Source organism: Castor canadensis, chromosome 9, assembly GCF_047511655.1.
Source record: "Castor canadensis chromosome 9, mCasCan1.hap1v2, whole genome shotgun sequence".
NCBI lineage: Eukaryota > Metazoa > Chordata > Mammalia > Rodentia > Castoridae > Castor > Castor canadensis.
The window spans coordinates 167,289-185,954 of NC_133394.1; the positions used below are offsets into that span (position 1 = coordinate 167,289).

An 18,666-nucleotide genomic window follows, 5' to 3' on the forward strand; every position below is an offset into this window, starting at 1 on the left:
CACTAGTAGTGGGATTCATTTTTTGTGTTGATTTTAAGTAGTACTTTGTCCTAGGGAGAGAGACGAGATGTCTTGGTCATTTAGTGCTCAAGTTCTATGCCACTATTACTGCATTCTACACAACTACTAGCTTGATGCCTACTGCTAACAAGCTTATTAAATTCTGTTTCTGTTTTCTTCTTTTCTCACATTTTGTTTTGTATTTTTATAAAAATAAGATTTTTTTTTTAAAATAATAGTCAAAAGATCTAAATCCCGACCTATAAATTAACCAATTATAGTATTTACAATATAATATTTGGGTCTGCTTTTCTTAGATTTTTTTTTATGTTGTTCATATCCTTGGAATGTTTCTTTTGTTATCTTAAACTTAATTTTTGGTTCAGTGCTGTTGTAGAACAACAGAATGTGAATTATTGGAATTCATTTGTTTTAGAATTACAGTTACTGTTTCAGTTATGATATGTGGATTTGTAACTGTAAAGCAAAAAGGGAAATATATTAGATACAAGGCATAATTAATTCTGATTGCAAATTTGTCACCCTGTGAGTTGGACAGGTTCTTGAGCTTTGTTTTCACTTTTTTTTATTATAATAGTACAAGTTTTTCTGTTTTTTTTTTTATGTTTAAGAATATGTATTTCTAAAAATTTAGTTCTGCTTTTTTGGTTAAACAGGTGTTGGCTACTACCTTTGACCCATATTTGGGTGGCAGGAACTTTGATGAGGCTTTAGTAGACTACTTCTGCGATGAGTTCAAGACCAAATATAAGATAAATGTGAAAGAAAACTCTCGGGCCTTGTTGCGTTTATATCAGGAATGTGAAAAACTAAAGAAGCTAATGAGTGCAAATGCATCTGATCTTCCATTGAACATTGAGTGTTTCATGAATGACCTTGATGTTTCTAGTAAAATGAACAGGTACCATGTATGTTTTCAGTTTGAAAAATGTTTGATAATTTTGTTTATATCATGTCTTTTTTTGTCCTGCTACTAAGAAGATAAGGTCAACTTTTTAATCTCAAAATAATAATACTTCATTTTCTTACAGGACTCAATTTGAACAATTATGTGCTTCCCTCTTGGCTAGGGTTGAACCACCTTTAAAAGCAGTAATGGAACAAGCTAGTAAGTGGAAATTACTGTACTCTAGAAACTATACCAACAGCAGTAAAAACTTCATTTTCTTTGAAAGATTTTAATTTTTCATTTCTAAGATTATTATCTCAGTCTTCTGTTGTGTGTGTGAGGTACTATACTGGGGTTTGAATGTGGCCTCACAGCTGGCGAGGTGCTCTACCACTTCAGCCACACATACACACCTCCAGCCCTTTTGCCTTAGATATTTTCAGATAGGATCTCACATTTTTGCCCAGGACCAGACTTGGACCAGGATCCTCCTAACTGTGCCACCTACATAGCTGATATTACAGGGGCATATAACCACACCCAGTTTGTTTGCTGGTCTCAGTAACTTTTTGCCCCAGCTAGCCTCAAACCGTGATCCTCCTGATCTACACCTCCCGAGTAGCTAGAATTAGCGGTGTGTGCCACCATGCCTGGCCCATGACTCATTCTTTATTCTTAAGATACAGCACTACAGAGCTGATTTTTGTGAGAATTCTTCCTTGTTCATTTTATTGTTTATATCATAAAACTAATGCTAGTTCTATTTTGAGGTGTTTATATGTAAGTATAGACTGTTTTAAAATAAAATTAAAGTAGAATAGGGCCATTGTTTTTTAAAAAGATTTTTAGTAATCAGTTAAAAATACTTTCAGTAGAGCCAGGTGCTGGTGACTCACGCCTATAATCCTAGCTACTCAGGAGGGCAGAGATCAGGAGGAAAGGCTGAGTGGCTCAAGTAGTAGAGTACCTGCCCAGAAAGCATGAGGCTATGAATTCAAACCTCCAGTACTACAAAAAAAAAAACAAAAACCTTCAATAGAGATTTGTAAGGTGAAAGTTAGAAAATCAAAACATACACAAGAGAGCCTTTAAAACTTCTGATATGTTTGTCTGTTCCTATTGTCACTATGTCTTTTGGACCAAGTCCAGTGCCTATCACATAGATAATTAATATTTATTAAATTTTTCCTTTTCCCACAAGTTGTGTTGTTCCCATTTTCTTTTGAGCATGTAAAAATTCCACCATTTTTAGGTATTTTTTTCTTTTATTGATTTATTTACATGTTGTAGTTGTACTGAAGGTACATTTTGACATTTACACAAGTGCTTATGGTGTATCTTAGATTCACCCTCTCCGTCTTTCTCCTCTATCTCCCTTCCCCGCAAAATTCTACCTTTAAAAAAAAAAAAAAAAAAAGGTACTTCCACACACTTAAGACTACCTTTTTTTTTTTTTTTTTGAAAACATTTTACCTTCTAGACTTACAGCGTGAAGATATAAGCAGTATAGAAATTGTAGGGGGAGCCACACGGATTCCTGCAGTGAAGGAACAGATCACTCGGTTCTTCCTCAAAGACATAAGCACCACCTTAAATGCTGATGAGGCTGTTGCCAGAGGATGTGCACTACAGGTATGATGACTTTTTGAATGGATATTGTGCCAGAAATAGATAATAGGTCTAAATAGGCCTTTTAATATTAACGCTTGAACCACCTGTCAATTGGCCAAAGTAAGTTGCAGTTATGCATGCTACATAAATCTTGTTTCTTTCTCAAATTTTTAAACTATAATAGGATTATATTATATGTATATATATATGTTATGTATTATACTGAAAAAACATTTATTTTAGGAATTCTTAAAATTATTCTATTTAAAACTCCCTTTGGAGATTTGAAAATATTTTGTAAGGTCACATAAGAAGTACTCTGGCCCCTTTAAAGTTTCACTAGTCATTACTGAAAAGCAATAATATTTTTGTGTTTGTGAAAGTATTGAGGACTGAACTTAGGGCCTTACACTTGCTAGGCAAGCACTTTACCACTAAGCTACACCTCCAGCCCCTTTTGCTTTAGTTCATTCTAAGATACAGCCTTAATGCTTTTCGATACAGGTAGCCTTGGATCTGCAGTCCTCCTATGCCTTCTAAGTAGCTGGAAGGAGTATAGATGTGAGCAATCTCACCCAACAAAAAACAATAATATTTTAAATGCTGAAATTTTGCTAAAAGAAATTTATTAAGAGTTTGATGTGTGCCCACTGTAGAGGAGCTAACATAGTAATCTTAAGCTGACAGAGGTCACTATGAGAAGGGGACTGGGAAGTAGTGATGAGGTCTGGTAGGAATGAACCATTTCGGGTTGTAATACACATGTGCATGGAAGCAATGCTAGGAATCTCTCTGTACAGCTATCCTTATCTCAAACTAGCAAAAATGCTGTTTTTCTTATTATTTCTTGTGTCTTCTTTTCAACAAAATTGGAGAAGAGGGCAGAACAGGTTCTGCCTGGAAGTGAGGAGGGTTGGGGGGAGAGGAATGAGGTGGGGGTGGGGCGGGGGAGAGATGGCCCAAACAATATATGCACATATGAATAAATGAATAAATAAACCAAAAAAATTTTTTTAGAAAGAATTTTATTGAACTGTTCAGTCAGAGTTAACTTAGGGTATGGTTTGTATTTGTTGATCTAAATATGGTATATTTCTTATTTTCAGTGTGCAATTCTCTCACCAGCATTTAAGGTACGTGAATTTTCTATAACAGACCTTGTTCCTTATTCAATCACACTAAGGTGGAAGACCTCTTTTGAAGATGGAACTGGGTAAGTTATATTTAAAATCTTGGTTAGAGCTATCATAAATCTTTAACCAGTTAAACCTACTTTTTCTAAATTAGAAGGATTTATACTTAAAATTCTGTTAAATGCTTTTAAACAAAGTGTTAGAAAAAAGAATGTAAAAATAATATATAGCTTATAAGCTATATATTAACCTATGTGTATTAATTCCTGTTTTATTATAAAAGTAAAACATGCTCATTTTCAATTGAAAATTGCAATATGGAAATGTAAAAACTCACAAGACCTGCATTTGCCGTACTCTTGCTCCCTTAGCCCATTTTACAGAGGTTACCATTTTTAACAACTACAATATCTATTTAGGCCTTTTCTTAGAAAATCTAAATATAAGAAAAAAAATCACAAGAAAATTTTGTGGAGCCAAATTGAAATGTTAATACATCCTGATGACTACAATAAGAAAGAGGAAAGATTTTGGTAGCTTCTTGAAAATAAGGGTGGAGGAATAAGGTTCGTCATTGTGGGTTTTTTCCAAACTTTGCATAATTAGGGCAGTAGGATGTTGATATTTAGTATTAAACAGTGAGCAATAGTCAAAAACTGTTTCTTTTATACTATGTAAGGATTAGGAATTGCTATGTAAGTTTAAAATTTTTTGAAAATAATGCAAAGGTATTTTTATATCAACTGAAAAAGTCTGGGATATGGATGGTAGATTAAAATATCAATGGAAGTATAATCTGATGTATTTAGGGGTAAAAAGCTGCAAAAAATATATCACTTTCACTTGGTTCAGGAGGAAATATGTAGCGTATGTGCATCCATGAGACAAATAGAACAAAACTCTTTAACAGTAGCAACTCCAGGTAAAGGCTATACAGATATTCCTTGTCCTTTCTTTAGTTGTGTACTTTTCTGTAAGTTTACAATTTTTTTTCCAAATAAGTGGGCTTTTTAAAAAGGGAGCTGGAATAAAAAGGGTTACATATGACTAGTATTTTGGAGGTTAATGGGCAGGACTTGGTCCTCTGAGCAAAAAAATTAATGCCTGTGTATTGCCCTGGAAATATGCATATTCTTGGGTAATTTTTTTCTCTTTTAGTAGTGTACAGTTGTCTACTTAAAAACATTCTAAAGACTTTGAGCCATGAACTTGTCAAAGTGCATGTTTGTAGCAAAATGAATAATTGGTTTCTTTATATTTATGCATAGAGATCTTTGGAATTGCTACTTACAAATTAAGAATGAAATTGATTCTGCTAATTAGAGTCATAGGCAACTTTCCATTTGTTTTTAAGTGAGTGTCTTTCCAACTGCATTGTAGGGAATGTGAAGTATTCTCTAAGAACCATCCTGCCCCATTCTCAAAAGTCATTACTTTCCACAAGAAGGAACCATTTGAACTAGAAGCATTTTATACAAATTTGCATGAAGTGCCTTACCCTGATCCAAGAATTGGTAAGAGATTTCAAGGAAAAAAAATTCCATTATTTTTTGGCCTTTTATAAATAATATATAGAATCAAGGAAACAGCAAATTTCAGCTAAGCCAGCCCTGGATTTAATGAAAGGTATTCGTACTTTTTTTTGTACCTATGCACTTTTTAGTGCTTGGTTTGTTTCTACAATAACAGCAGGTTTGAATATTCTTAATTCATTTTGACTTCTACATTTAAAATGCTACTATAATTGGCCTGAAAAGTTTGTGTAAAGATTTTTATGGAAAAACTCCAGTCAAATTCAAATTGTGCTGACTTCTGATTTTAAACTGAGTTCACTGGTAGTAATTAGAATGAGTATTACTAAATGAATATGAAAGTGAGAATAAAAGATGCATACCCATTTTAACTCCATAATTTTTTTCAAACGATATAAAACAAAATACAATTTGTAGCATTTAAAGAGAAGGAATAATGTTTTATTAGACTAAAAAGGAGAGAATTAAGTATTTTCACATATATTTAAAGCAATAGAAGTTACTGAAAGTTGTATTAGTTTGCTAGGGCTGCTTTAATAAGTACAAGTTAGGTGGCTTTGTTTACATGTTCACATGTCATTCTCTCACATACCTATGTGTGTTTGTTTCCAAATTTCTCCTTTTTATAAGGACATCAGTTATACTGGATTAGGGCCCAACCTAATGTCTTTATTTTAACTTAAATTACCTCTTTAAATAGCCCTGTCTCCAAATATACTCACATTGTGACAGTCAGATTGGGGGCAGGGTTAGAACATCAATAAATGAATGTTGGGATACAACCAATCTATAAGAAAGGTTAGTTGAGTTTTTTAATACCCATTTTTTTGGTGGGGGAGGGGCTTATATTCTCTCTTACATTAGGTATCATTAACTTGGGTTTAGAGAAATCCAAAAAATGTTTGGAATTGTGTTATTTGTGAAGCACCATAATGATTATGATCCATAAAGCTTTACAGCAAAAAGTTACTGTAGTTTTCAAAGTCATCAATTGAATTTTGTCAGTTTGGTTTTAGAATAGCAGTATTATAAGAAACTTAAGTTATTTATTGTATGTGAATCAAGTTGTCCTTGATGAGAATCCCTAGTCTTTTTTCCTAGCATGGGTTATTTGGGGCAAGTTACTTCATTTTTTATTTTTAAATTTTTATTCAAGTTTTAATACCAGGCTTGTTATGATGAAGATAATCTGGGGGAAATGCCTGCTCCATAGTTATTAGTCAGGCTGTAATCATAATTTTATCGTTATCTTAAAGACGATGGTCAAATTATTAAGTGAAAAATTTAATGAATCTAGCCTGAGGCTCATGAACTGATCAAAGGTCTTTTTTCCTTAAGGGAGCTTCACTATTCAGAATGTTTTTCCACAGTCTGATGGTGATAATTCCAAAGTAAAGGTTAAAGTTCGTATTAACATTCATGGAATCTTCAGTGTGGCTAGTGCATCTGTAATTGAAAAGCAAAATTTGGAGGGTGATCACAGTGATGCTCCTATGGAAACAGAAACTTCATTTAAGAATGAAAACAAAGATGATGTGGTATGTAGAAATCCTGTCGTAAGGTTCCTCTAATCCGTAACACAAATACAGTGTCTTAGTCATAGCTGGTTCTTTAATAGTTAAATACACTAATTTCTGAGGTTTGGCTTTGAATTTCTGCTATAGGATCAGTGTGAACTTTGTCTTTATAAAAGCACTAAATAATCTTCTATGTTATAATGCCCTGTTGAGAGACTTACCAGCTTTCATAGCATTATGTGCAGAATGTGAGCTTGAAGTAATATTGTTATGGCTAGATTTTTTTGATTTATGTATGAAACCAATTTAGAGTAAGTTTCGAATCGTACATCTATTTTAGACTGAAAATACATGCTTGAAAATAATTTAGTGTCAAGCAGAGGAATATACTATTCAATAACATTCAAATACAGATTTTCTACTTTTTCTTTATGAAAACTTTGTGAGACGTTGAATTTACTCTTGATGTACTATAGGTAAAGGAATATTAAGGAAATTTGAATATATGGCATTGCACAAAATTTTCACCATTTTATGTGTATTCTTTGTAAATTGTTGTTAATAGCATTTATGATTTTTTTCTTCCCAGCTGTAGTTGGAGATTTGCCCTAGAGTTTTCCTTGTGTTTGTGCATGTTAAGAATGTGTTTTTCACCCAGACATGGTAGTGTATGCCCTATAGTCCACGCTACTGAAGAGGCTGAGGTGGGACCATTGCTTGAGCCCATGAGTTTAAGACGAGCCTGGGCAACATAGCAAGACCCAATCTAAAAAGGGGGAGGTAGTGTTTCTTTTGTGAATTTTAAGACAATCTCTCCCTTTGAAAGTTGTCTGCTTTTATTAGCAATTATTTTATAAATTTTTCTTCTAAAATTTCTTCAAAATTCAACCAGTAGCCTATAAAGTACTTTTATAGGTCATTGACATTTTCTTTCAAGCTTCCCATGTATCATTTTCTTATCATATTATTCCTTATTTGAATTGAGGAAGAACTGTCCTAATCTGTTAGTGAAGAGACAATTTGTCATAAGTTAACATAGAGATAAGTAGTGAAAAGTTAATTTTTTAAATTATAATTCACAATAGCATATCACACATATAAATTTAATCCACTGAGATTTACTTTTACTAAAATTGGGAGTACTTTGTATGCCTTCTAAGACTGGTTATTCATAACCATTCCACATTTCTTTGCCTCTTTTTTTTGAAATACCTCTGCTGAGATCTGTAGTTTTCTATATGTAGTGTTAGTGAGTCCTGGGAACTGAAAATAAAACAAGAGTAGTACCGTGTATAGTAGTGTAGCCCCCATCCATTTCCTTTGACATTCCTTATTTAGTGCTGCTATTTGTCTGTGGGCTGGAAATCTAGTTTGCCGGTTTTTTAAGATGGTTTTTGATGTGGACTTAAAGAACTCACCTATGAATAAAGTACATGGATTTGTGACATCTGCTTTGGTCACTCAGATACTTGTTTCAAAGAGTGTTTTTGACTTATTAAATATTTCTAGGTCATTGAGGTTCCTTATGTAAGAGATTTCTAGATAGATAAGATGTTCCTAAATATTCCTTTTACAATTTATATAAAAAATTGCTTTTTTCCTCCTCGATACTTTGAATCTTATACTTAGCACTGTTGACAGGCACATTCACATATATATTATCTCCTTTTAAATCTGTGCCCTGATAAAATTGAATTAACTGTAGTTTATTTCCTTATCCTTTTTCATCTAAAGTATGATGTTAGTCCTTTATGTAGTCTTTTTGTTTTGTTGTAGTTGGTTTGTTTGGTTGATTGAGTTTGGGAATTGTGTGTGTGTGTGTGTGTGTTTTATTTTTTGGAGGGTGATTTGGCATGGTATCACAAGCCGGCCAGGCTGGTCTTGAACTTGGGATTCTTTCACCTCAGCCTCCCAAGTATCTGGGATTACAGGTATATACCACCATACCTTGCCTGTGTACTTTTTTCTTAATGGTTCTCTACAGGATTTTTCTCTATAATTCTATATCCAGAAATTTATAAAAAAGGCCTAAGTATTGTAAAGTAATCTCTCCCTCCCCTCTCAAAAAAGTGAGCCAACTCAGTGTAGAGAGGGAAATAAGTTGTTTTTACTGTTTCTTCATTGCTAACATTGATGGCTCTGGGGTAGATAAAGAAGCCTAGATATATACTAGTGAAAGCAGTAAGAGCCTTTTTTTCCTCCTGAAGGTCAGTTTATAATCCATTATTTTTATGTCCTCATGTTTTCACTGAAAAAATCATGATAAAGACTGCCTGCTTTTCTTTAGTATAAGAGCATCTCAGAAAACCACTATGAAGTCACCACATTTTAGACTATATAATAAAATTGGAATCAAAGAAGCTGCTGTTGCTCATGCTGATGTATCACAATTTAACTCTTTCTCAGTTGTTGACCATTTGAATTATCTTTTTATTGTTTATGTATAGGAGGGACTCTTCTAGGCACTTCAGATACAGTGGTAATAAAGACAGAAAGGGTCCATGTCTGTCTGTGACTGCCATTCTGGTAGAAGATAACTTGTAGAGGAAATTAGTGGTGATACATGGTAGAAATTAGCTGTGATACTGATAAGGAAAGCCATTTAATAAGCTAGCCTGAAAGATAAGAGAGAGAGTAAGGAGCGGATAGTTAGTTGTCCAGGCAGAGAGAACAAGTACAAAGACTGTGAGACAGAAAACCCTTTTTTCTTGTAACAAATAGAAGAGTGCCTGACGTGCAGGATATAGGAGTAGAGGGGGGACAGTAGCAAGAAGAAGTGAAATTGAGAGGGTAGATCAAGGGACAGATCAGGGAAAGCCTTATTGCTCATGATAATGATTCTAGATCTTATTCTTAAGTGTTTTTTACTTATTCAACAAATACTAAAGAGAATATGTGGTTGAGTATAGGAGAGAATACAAAGATTGTTTCAATTTTTTTTTTTCCCCGTAGGGGGCTTGAACTCAGGGCCTTCATATTGAGCCACTCCACCAGCCCTATTTTGTGATGGGTTTTTCAAGATAGGGTCATGGGAACTATTTTGCCTAGGCTGGCATTGAACCATGATCCTCCTGATTGCCACTTCCTAAGTAGCTAGGATTACAGGTGTGAGCCACCAGTGTCCTGCTGGTTTCAAATTTTTAAAGTCATTTAAAGCATTAACAAATTACTGCCATTTTATATGAATTACAAGGTATAGTTTTCTACTTTTTAATAGGTATGAGATTGGGATGGGTTATCATTACAGTGGTAATATATGACATTATGTCAACAGTCCTGTCATCATTCTCAGAACCTGTGCATATATGAGCTTTATTGTTGATCCTATAGCATGACAAGGCAATTGTAATCCCTTGGAATTTCAGTAGTCAAACCATTCAAGGAAAGAATACTAGTCTGGTTCGTTAACTGAAAAAAAATCTATTGACTTTTTCTGATGAGATAAAACACCATTATAAAACTTGCAGAATAGGTGTTAGTGGTTTTTAAGAAAATCCTAAATACCCATTTTTAAACAAATGGTCACTAATGGTCTTGATGGCACAGAGGATGATATTGTATATCATCATTCGCAAATGAATTAAGTGGTTCAGAACAGTTGTATTCTAAATTAGAAATACCTTTGATCAACTGTTTGGTTTATCTTTATATATAACGAGAGATAAAAATACAAATAATAGAAGAGTTCTTTCAGTAAATACAAAATAAAAATTTAAGTGATAAAGCATTGTGATCATTTAATTGACATTTTTTCTTAATGTAGAATTAATGAAATATTTGTGTCATTCCACATGACCCCAGTTCAACACTATGCATTTTTTTTCACCTCTTCTTCATCATGGCTTGGGGAGGTTGTAGAGTTGGAAGGAACAAGTCGGAATATCAGGAATAACTGATCTTTCAAAGAATTATCTCACTTATTTTTCTGTTTGGCACAAATGAGCATTTATTCAAGATAGCTTTCTAGGTATTATGTATTTGTTTAATCTAGATATGGTAGAAAACCCTAACTATTCTGATTCCTGTAGTCTAAGCTTTCTTCTTTGCAGGTGGATGGGATTAAGAAAGAGTCCAAGAAAAATCTGTTATTTAGCATTGTCAAGTGGAAAGTCCTTGTGTAGGGGGGTGTGGATTTAAGGTTTCTTTTAGACATAAAAAGGACAAAACCTTAAAAGTTGCATTTTAATAATTCAGGGTCATCTAAGTTTTGATTAATTTCTTTCAGTATTTTGCTACATTTTAAAAATATGTGGGCTAGAGGCATGGCTTAAGTGGTAGAGTGCCTGCCTACCAAGCACAAAGCCCTGAGTTCAAACCCTAGTACTGCCCAAAAAAATTTAAAATGTAATTGAAAAATTTTGTATCTTTTTTCACTTTATTTTCTCATATTAAGTTCTTTATAAACATTTCTCATGTCAAGTTCAGTGATCTCTTTTTTGTTGGTAAGCTATTGTGAATCCTGATTTATTAGTTTGATTTGACTAAACAAGTTTGCAATTACTTGGTCATGGGTGACTGAAACAAGATTTATTCATGTAGCATCAAATAGATCTTTTTATTTTACTTGTTAATCTGTTTGTTACTATTCCCATTTGAAAAATGAATTTCTACTTCACTAAGTTCACACATCTAAAAACAATCTTGAACTTTAAGATGTAATTCACTTTTATGAGAAAGGTGTGTGTGTGTCTCTGATTATATTATATATCTGTATATAGATACATAGATATGATATATATTTAATCAGTTACACATTTTCTTTCCAGGATAAAATGCATGTTGACCAGGAAGAAGGAGGTCATCAAAAATGTCATGCTGAACACACCCCAGAAGAGGAAATTGATCACACAGGAGCTAAAACAAAGGTTTGGCTTTCTATTTCTGTAGTTGTGGGTTTTTTTTTGTTTGTTTTTTTTTTGGTGTTTTAGGGGGTTTTTTTTTGAGGGGGCAGAGGATTGTGTTTTTGAGAAAGGGTCTCAACTGTATTACCAAGGCTTCTGAGTTACCCAGACTTTTCTCAAACTGAAATCCTCCTGTCTGTTTCCAAGTAGCTAAGATTACAGTCATGTATACCTCTGAGCCTGACTTAACGATTGATGCTTTGAATTAGTTTTTCGTTTATATTGCTTGCTTTTAATTTTAATGTACTTAGTACCGTGGAAAAGTATGGAAAGCCTACAGCCAGAACAATACATTTAAGTACTTTTTTTTTTTTTTGTTGAGATAAGGTCTTGCTAACTTTTTTGCCCAGGCTGGCCTAGAACTGTGATCCTCCTGTTTCTGCCTCCCACATAATTGGATTACAGGCATGTACCACCACACCTAGCACAAAATTACTACTTTTATGGTAGTACTTGGGTTTGAAATCAAAGCCTTATGCTTGCTAGACAGGCATTCTCACACTTGAGCCACACCTCTAGCTACCAAACTTACCTTTTTACAGTGAAAAAAGGATTTGTTTTTTAATACTTTCTTTTTAGAAATCATACAGTCTCAGAGAAAATATGAAATGAAATAAACCAAATGAAGGAAATTTAAATTTGCAATGTCCTGTATCTCAGAATTAACCACTCTTTAAGCATTTTACTGCATATCATAAAATATTTTTCTTTGCACAGAAATACTTTTAAATGATAGAGGACAAATGACTATAATTGAATGTAATAATTTTATTAATATAATTATTGACAATAAAAGAGGAAGAAGAGACTCTGTCACAGTCACCCAGATAACTGTGGCTCTTGCTCTAAGCTGTCATCTTCAACAGATTTTTCTAACTTGCACAGAATTTAGTCTGTCTGGGTTAACTATGTATTTTTTTTTTCCCAAGAGGCTTCAAATCCCTAAACCCTAAAGTGACTTAAAACCTGAAACCTGTTTTTCTACATTTTTCATTCTACCTAATTTTATGCTGTTGTTTAGCTGAGCTGTAATTTACACATCACACAATTCACCCATAATTCAGTGACTTTGATGTATTCACAAGAGTTGTGCAGCCATCATCACAATTGTAGAACATTTTCTTTATATCTAAAAGCAGCCCTGTACTTTACTAACTGTAATTCTCCATTTCTCCTTAACTCTCTGCCTTTTAGCCTAGGCAACTGTCTTTGTCTTTCTAGATTTGCCTATTTTGTGTAGTTCATATAAATACACTTACAGGTACCTTATTTCAACTAAGCATAATGTCTTCAAGATTCATCCTAGATGTAGGATGTATCAATATTTCATACCTTGTTATGATGTAATAGTCTTGTTGTATGGTGTGAATGTATACCACATTTTATCCATTCATCTATTGATGAACATTTGGGTTGTTTTCTATTTTTAATATTATGAATAATGTTATGAACAGTGATGTACAAGTCTATGTTCATTTTCTTGGGCACGTGCAGAAATGGAATTGCGGGGTCATACAGTATGTCTGTGCTTTAGCATTTGGAAGAACCTCTCCAGCTGTTTTCTAAAATGGCTATAACATTTTACAGTCTCACCAATACTTGTTATTTTTCTTTCTTATAAATTATAGCTATCATACTGTGTGTGAAGTGGTAACTCATTGTAGTTTTGATTTGTATTCCCAACCCAGTCAATTCCCTCAGACAGACAAGACCGAATAAATCAGACCATTAAAAAAGGAAAAGTCAAGAGTATCGATCTGCCAATCCAGAGTAGCCTGTATCGACAGCTGGCCCAAGACCTTCTCAATAGCTACATTGAAAATGAGGTCTGTAAGTCTGAGTTGATGCTGAAAAGGGTAGTAATGCTTGCTTCTTTTGAAGTCTGTGATTATCTCCAAAATCTGGAAAAGTAATTCATAATTTCTAAGGAATTATTAAGCAGATCATCAAACTACTTTATTTTTTATAAAATACTCATCTGTATTAATGCCATACATGTTAGTTATATGAAAAAACAGATTGTCTCCACTACAAAGAAAAACCTTTTGGAAGCTAATGATTCTTAACCCAGCACATGTCATATGAAAAAGTATTTTTTAATGTATGGGCCTAAAGGATTAAGACTATTCAAAATGTTTTGACTCCCATTAAATAGTTTTTAAAAATCTATTATAATGATGATACTTTCTTACATGTTTTTGTCTATTTACATTTAGTTTTACAGTCTCTCAAGGAAATGAGTTTTGATTGTTTACCAGTAACTGTAAGAAATAATTTATTTTTATTTTTAAAATTTACCTTAAAATGGTGGTTACTGTTTCCCACAAGCTTGGTTGGCATTAAGAGATCAGTCTTTGGGCTGGGAATATGACTCAAGTGGTAGAGTGCCTGACTAACAAATATGAAGCCCTGAGTTCAAACCCCAGTGCCACAAAAAGAAAAAAATGTCACTCTTTGAAGTGCCCTATATCCTTCTGTCAACTGCACATTATTTGTATCAAGAGCTTTTTACTTAACAGTGCTTGCTTTTTTAGTACCTTGTGATATCACCTATTTGATAATAAATAAAGGGTACATTTTATGTGAAGCAAGCATTCCTGGAGATTTGTATAATTCAGAATTTATATGTCTGTAGCCTCATTTTCCAAAGGAATGAATCTTAGATAATAAAGTTTTGGCAGAGTTCATATGTAAAATGAGATTTTTCTTAATTTTTCTGTCTCATCTTAAATTCATAAATGTCAATGCATCATAGTGTATAAAGAGATTCTTAATATGTAAATGCTATGTGTTTATTAAAGTGAAAATTATATTCAAGGACTTCAATCTGCAAGTTCTGTCTTTGCTTTTGATAGCTACTGTTACGGGTTTATATTCCATAGATAAGAAAACTGAGGCATTAGTGCACTGAATTCCCAGGGTCAGAGAAGTGACCTTTGGGTTTGGATCCAGATGATCAATCTCCAGAGCTCAGCATCACAACCTTTATACTATCTTCCCTCCAAGTGCAGCACCTGTTCAGCATTGGTTACATGCCAGGCAGTGTCTTAAATATTTTACATGAATGACAACAGTGTTACTGTCTTATAAGGTGGTTATAGTCTCTGTTTTAGGATAAGGAATCTGAGATTAGGTGATGTTCCTGCTATTGAAATAGTAAATGAGGAACCTAGGGTTTGAACCTGAGTACGTATAATGACATAGACTATGTTTTGTTTGGTCGGCAGCTTTATTGAAATAAATTTACACACTATACAGTTCACTCACAATGTACAATTCAGTGATTTTGTTACATTATTAATTTTTTCAAATTGTGGTTAAAATCTATGTAGTATAAAATTTGCCATTTCAAAACTTTAGATGTACAATTTGGTGGTATTAATACGTTCACAGTTTTGTAAAACCATCACCATTCCTACAACGTTTTCATTGTCCCAAATAGAAGCATTGTAACCATTAAGTAATAACTCACCATTCCTTCCCTCCCCCAGTTCCCAGAAACTTCTAATCTACCTCCTGTGAATTTTTCTAATCTAGATAACTCATATAAGTTGAATCATAACAGTACTTGTTCTTTTGCATATGGCTTTTTTACTTGTAATAATGGTAGGATTCACTTGTGTTGTACTGTGTGTCAGAACTTCATTCCTTTAAGACCAGGCAACATCCCATTGTTTACCTGTTCATCTGCTGGTGGACATTTCAGTAGTTTCTACTTTTTTGGCTGTGGTGAATGATACTACAGTTAACATTGATATATCTCTTGAGTCCCTGCTTCAACTCCTGTGAGTATATATAACTCAAGAATATAATTGATAAGAGTGAAATTATAATGGTTTGTTTAGCTTGTGTGTGTTGGGGGGGGTCTGGTTATCAAACCCAGTGCCTTGTGCATGCTAAGCAAGTGCTCTACCACTGAACTACACCCCTAGTCCTATATTTTAACGTTTTAAAATTACTATTATTATTTTGGTAGGACTGGGGTTTGCACTCGGCATTGTACTTGTAAAGCAGGTGCTCTACTGCTTGAGCCACACCTCCAGTCCATTTTGCTCTGATTATTTTGGTGATGGGGGTCTCATAAACTATTTCTCTGGCGTGGCCTTGAGCCCTGATCCTTCCACTCTCTGCCTCCCAAGTGCTAGGATTACAGGAATGAGCCACTGGCTTTTTAAGGAGCCTCCAAACGTTTTCATGGGACTGCAGTGTTTTACATTCCCACCAGCAACATTCAGTGGTTTTATTTTCTCCGCATCTATTTTTTAAAATATATTCCTTTTAGTATGTGTGAAGTGGTATCTCATTATGGTTTTGATTTATATTTTATTTGCATTTCTCTAAAGCATATTATGACAATCTAAACTTTTTGAATAGGGGAAGATGATAATGCAGGATAAGTTGGAGAAAGAAAGAAATGACGCTAAAAATGCTGTTGAAGAATATGTGTATGATTTTAGAGACAGGCTGGGCAGTGTCTATGAAAAATTCATCACTCCAGAAGTAAGTCTGAATTTCATAATTTTATGAGAAATCTTTAAATGTTTTTTGAAAATCCTAGTATGAATTATTATAAATCTACTTGAGCTGATAATAGGGATGGTTCTTAGTTATTTTCTGTTTTACAGAAGTATGGTAAAAATGTGTATGAATAAGAAGTCAGAAAAATCTGAAATTTAACAAGGAAGGCATTTGTAATTTGTCTCTTAAATGTTACTACTAGGAAATGAATAAACTGTCTGCAATATTGGAAGACACAGAAAATTGGCTTTATGAAGAAGGAGAGGACCAACCTAAACAAGTTTATGTGGATAAGCTTCAGGAACTAAAGGTAAATTATTTTAAAGTCCCATTTAAGTTTCCTAAAAATTATGGTTTAAAAGCCTAAGTTGTATTTTCAGTTAAATTCACTTTTTAATTGACAGGCAAAAATTGTATTTATTTATGATATACAACATGATTTGATATATGTACACATTGCAGAATGACAATGTATTTCAGTCAAGCTATTTTAATAGTGCATTATCTCACATTGAACCTCCTTCCCTTTTTTGGTGAGAACACTTAAAATCTTTCAGCAATTTTCAAGATACTGTTATTACTAACTGTAGTCATCATGTTGAGCAATACATCTCTTAAACTTACTTCTCCTATCTAACTAAAATACTGTGCCCCTTAGCCAACATTCCCCATTCCTCCTCCCTCTCCCTAACTGGTAACCGCTTTTACTCTCTACTTTTGTAAGTTTGACTCTCTTTAGATTCAGCGTGTAAGTGAAATCATGCAGTATTTATCTTTCTGTGCCTGCCTTATTTCACTTAGCATAATATTGTCTAAGTTCATTCAAGTCCCAAATGACATGATTCCCTTCTATCTTAAAGCTGAAACAGTATTCCATTGTATGTACCTAGAATATTTTCTTCATTCATTCATAAATCTCTTTGCCATTGTGAATAATGATATAATGAATACAGGAGTGCAGAGATCACTTGTGCACTCCCAGAAGTGATAGGAATATATACCCAGCAGAGGGATTACTTAGATAGGGGCATTAATAAATGTGTAAAACGTTACTAAGTTAGAGGTGTGTGTAGGAGGAAATGTTCTAATTTTAAAAACGTTTTGAGAAGTGACCAATGCTACATAATTCAAATTAATTATAATCATGATACTCAGATATAATTGTATAGCAGACAACCAGAGTGTTACTTTTAACACAGGCTATGTTACTGACATATCTTTAAGAAGTAATACATTTATCAGTTTGACCCCTATTCCTTAGAAGAGTTATCCTTCACTATTGTTATTTCTCTCACCCTTTCCTGCATTGACCTTTGGGAGTAATTGACCTTTGGGACTGATAGGAATACCTGTCTAGCCAGCACTTCAAAAATAGCACCCCTGGCTGGGCATGGTGGCCCTGGCCTATAATCTCAGCTACTCTGGAGGCAGAAATCATGAGGCTGTCAGTGTAGGGCCAGTTAGTGAAACCCCATCTCAACCAATAAGCTGGGCATAGCAGCACATGGCTGTACTGCTGTGTGGGAGGCATAAGTAGGAGGATCATAGTCTAAGGCTAGCCTCAGGCAAAAACATGAGACCCTACCTGAAAAATAACTAAAGCCAAAATAATAATAATTATAATAAGGGAAGCTGGGAGAGTGTCTCAAGCTTCCTAGTGAGCACATGGCCCTGAGTTCAAACCCCAGCTACAGCCAACAAAACACCCCTACTCTATTTTTTTTTCTTGTAGTACTGGGATTTGAACTCATGGCCTATACCTTGAGCCACTCCATCAGCCCTTTTTTGTGATGGGTATTTTTGAGATATGGTCTTGAGAACTATTTGGCCATGCTGGCTTTGAACCGAGATCTTCCTAATCTTTGCCTCCTGAGTAGCTAGGTTTACAGGCATGAGCCACTGGTGCCCTGCTCACTCCTACTCTTGAATGACCTTTCAGAAAGAAAGACTTGCATACCAGATCCCCTTTCTCTAGGTCAGTGGTCTGAATTTTAAGGAAACACCACTGTTGGCTTTATCCATGCTTGCTGCTCAATGCCCCTCTCCACTCTAAAGACAGTACCTTAAGGGATTGGAAGTTTCTATTGGGAGGATAAAGAGAAATTTCAGTCATTGCTTCTTAGCAGTGCTTTAATGTACAAGTGAAATGCAGATTCTGATTCTGTAGATAGGTGGGCCCATGATTCTACCATTTTTAACAAGTTTCCAAATTAAAAATGGTCTCTGGAACCATCTTTGAGTACCTTGATGATAATGGATCAGTAAAGGTTTTAGAATATGGGAAGGCGGTGGAGCAGGCAGATACAAAGTATGTTAACTTAAAAGTGAAAGAAACCAGGCATGTGCCTATGATCCCAGCACTGAGGCTGAGGCGAGGAGAGTGAAGAGTTTAACGCCAGTCTGGGCTACATAACGAAACCCTGGTCTCAAAAAAGTAAAAGAAATTAATATCTTGACAAAAATTATTTAATGCCGATAAATCATTTCCAAAGGGAATCCTTAGGAAGCAACTAGAAAACCTAAGTCATTTTTACTCCCCATTCC

General features: G+C 34.2%; 1 protein-coding gene across 1 annotated transcript in view; it reads left to right on the plus strand.

Annotated features, from left to right (window-relative positions):
• Hspa4l (heat shock protein family A (Hsp70) member 4 like) overlaps positions 1 to 18,666 on the plus strand; it is a 46,438-nt gene that overhangs the window by 16,810 nt on the left and 10,962 nt on the right. The window contains exons 7-16 of the mRNA XM_020156193.2: positions 678 to 922; positions 1,053 to 1,129; positions 2,391 to 2,542; positions 3,628 to 3,734; positions 5,035 to 5,168; positions 6,525 to 6,724; positions 11,470 to 11,568; positions 13,293 to 13,430; positions 15,979 to 16,104; positions 16,325 to 16,432. Of these exons, the coding sequence (XP_020011782.1) occupies positions 678 to 922; positions 1,053 to 1,129; positions 2,391 to 2,542; positions 3,628 to 3,734; positions 5,035 to 5,168; positions 6,525 to 6,724; positions 11,470 to 11,568; positions 13,293 to 13,430; positions 15,979 to 16,104; positions 16,325 to 16,432 (1,386 nt within the window). The remainder of the gene's footprint in view (positions 1 to 677; positions 923 to 1,052; positions 1,130 to 2,390; positions 2,543 to 3,627; positions 3,735 to 5,034; positions 5,169 to 6,524; positions 6,725 to 11,469; positions 11,569 to 13,292; positions 13,431 to 15,978; positions 16,105 to 16,324; positions 16,433 to 18,666) is intronic.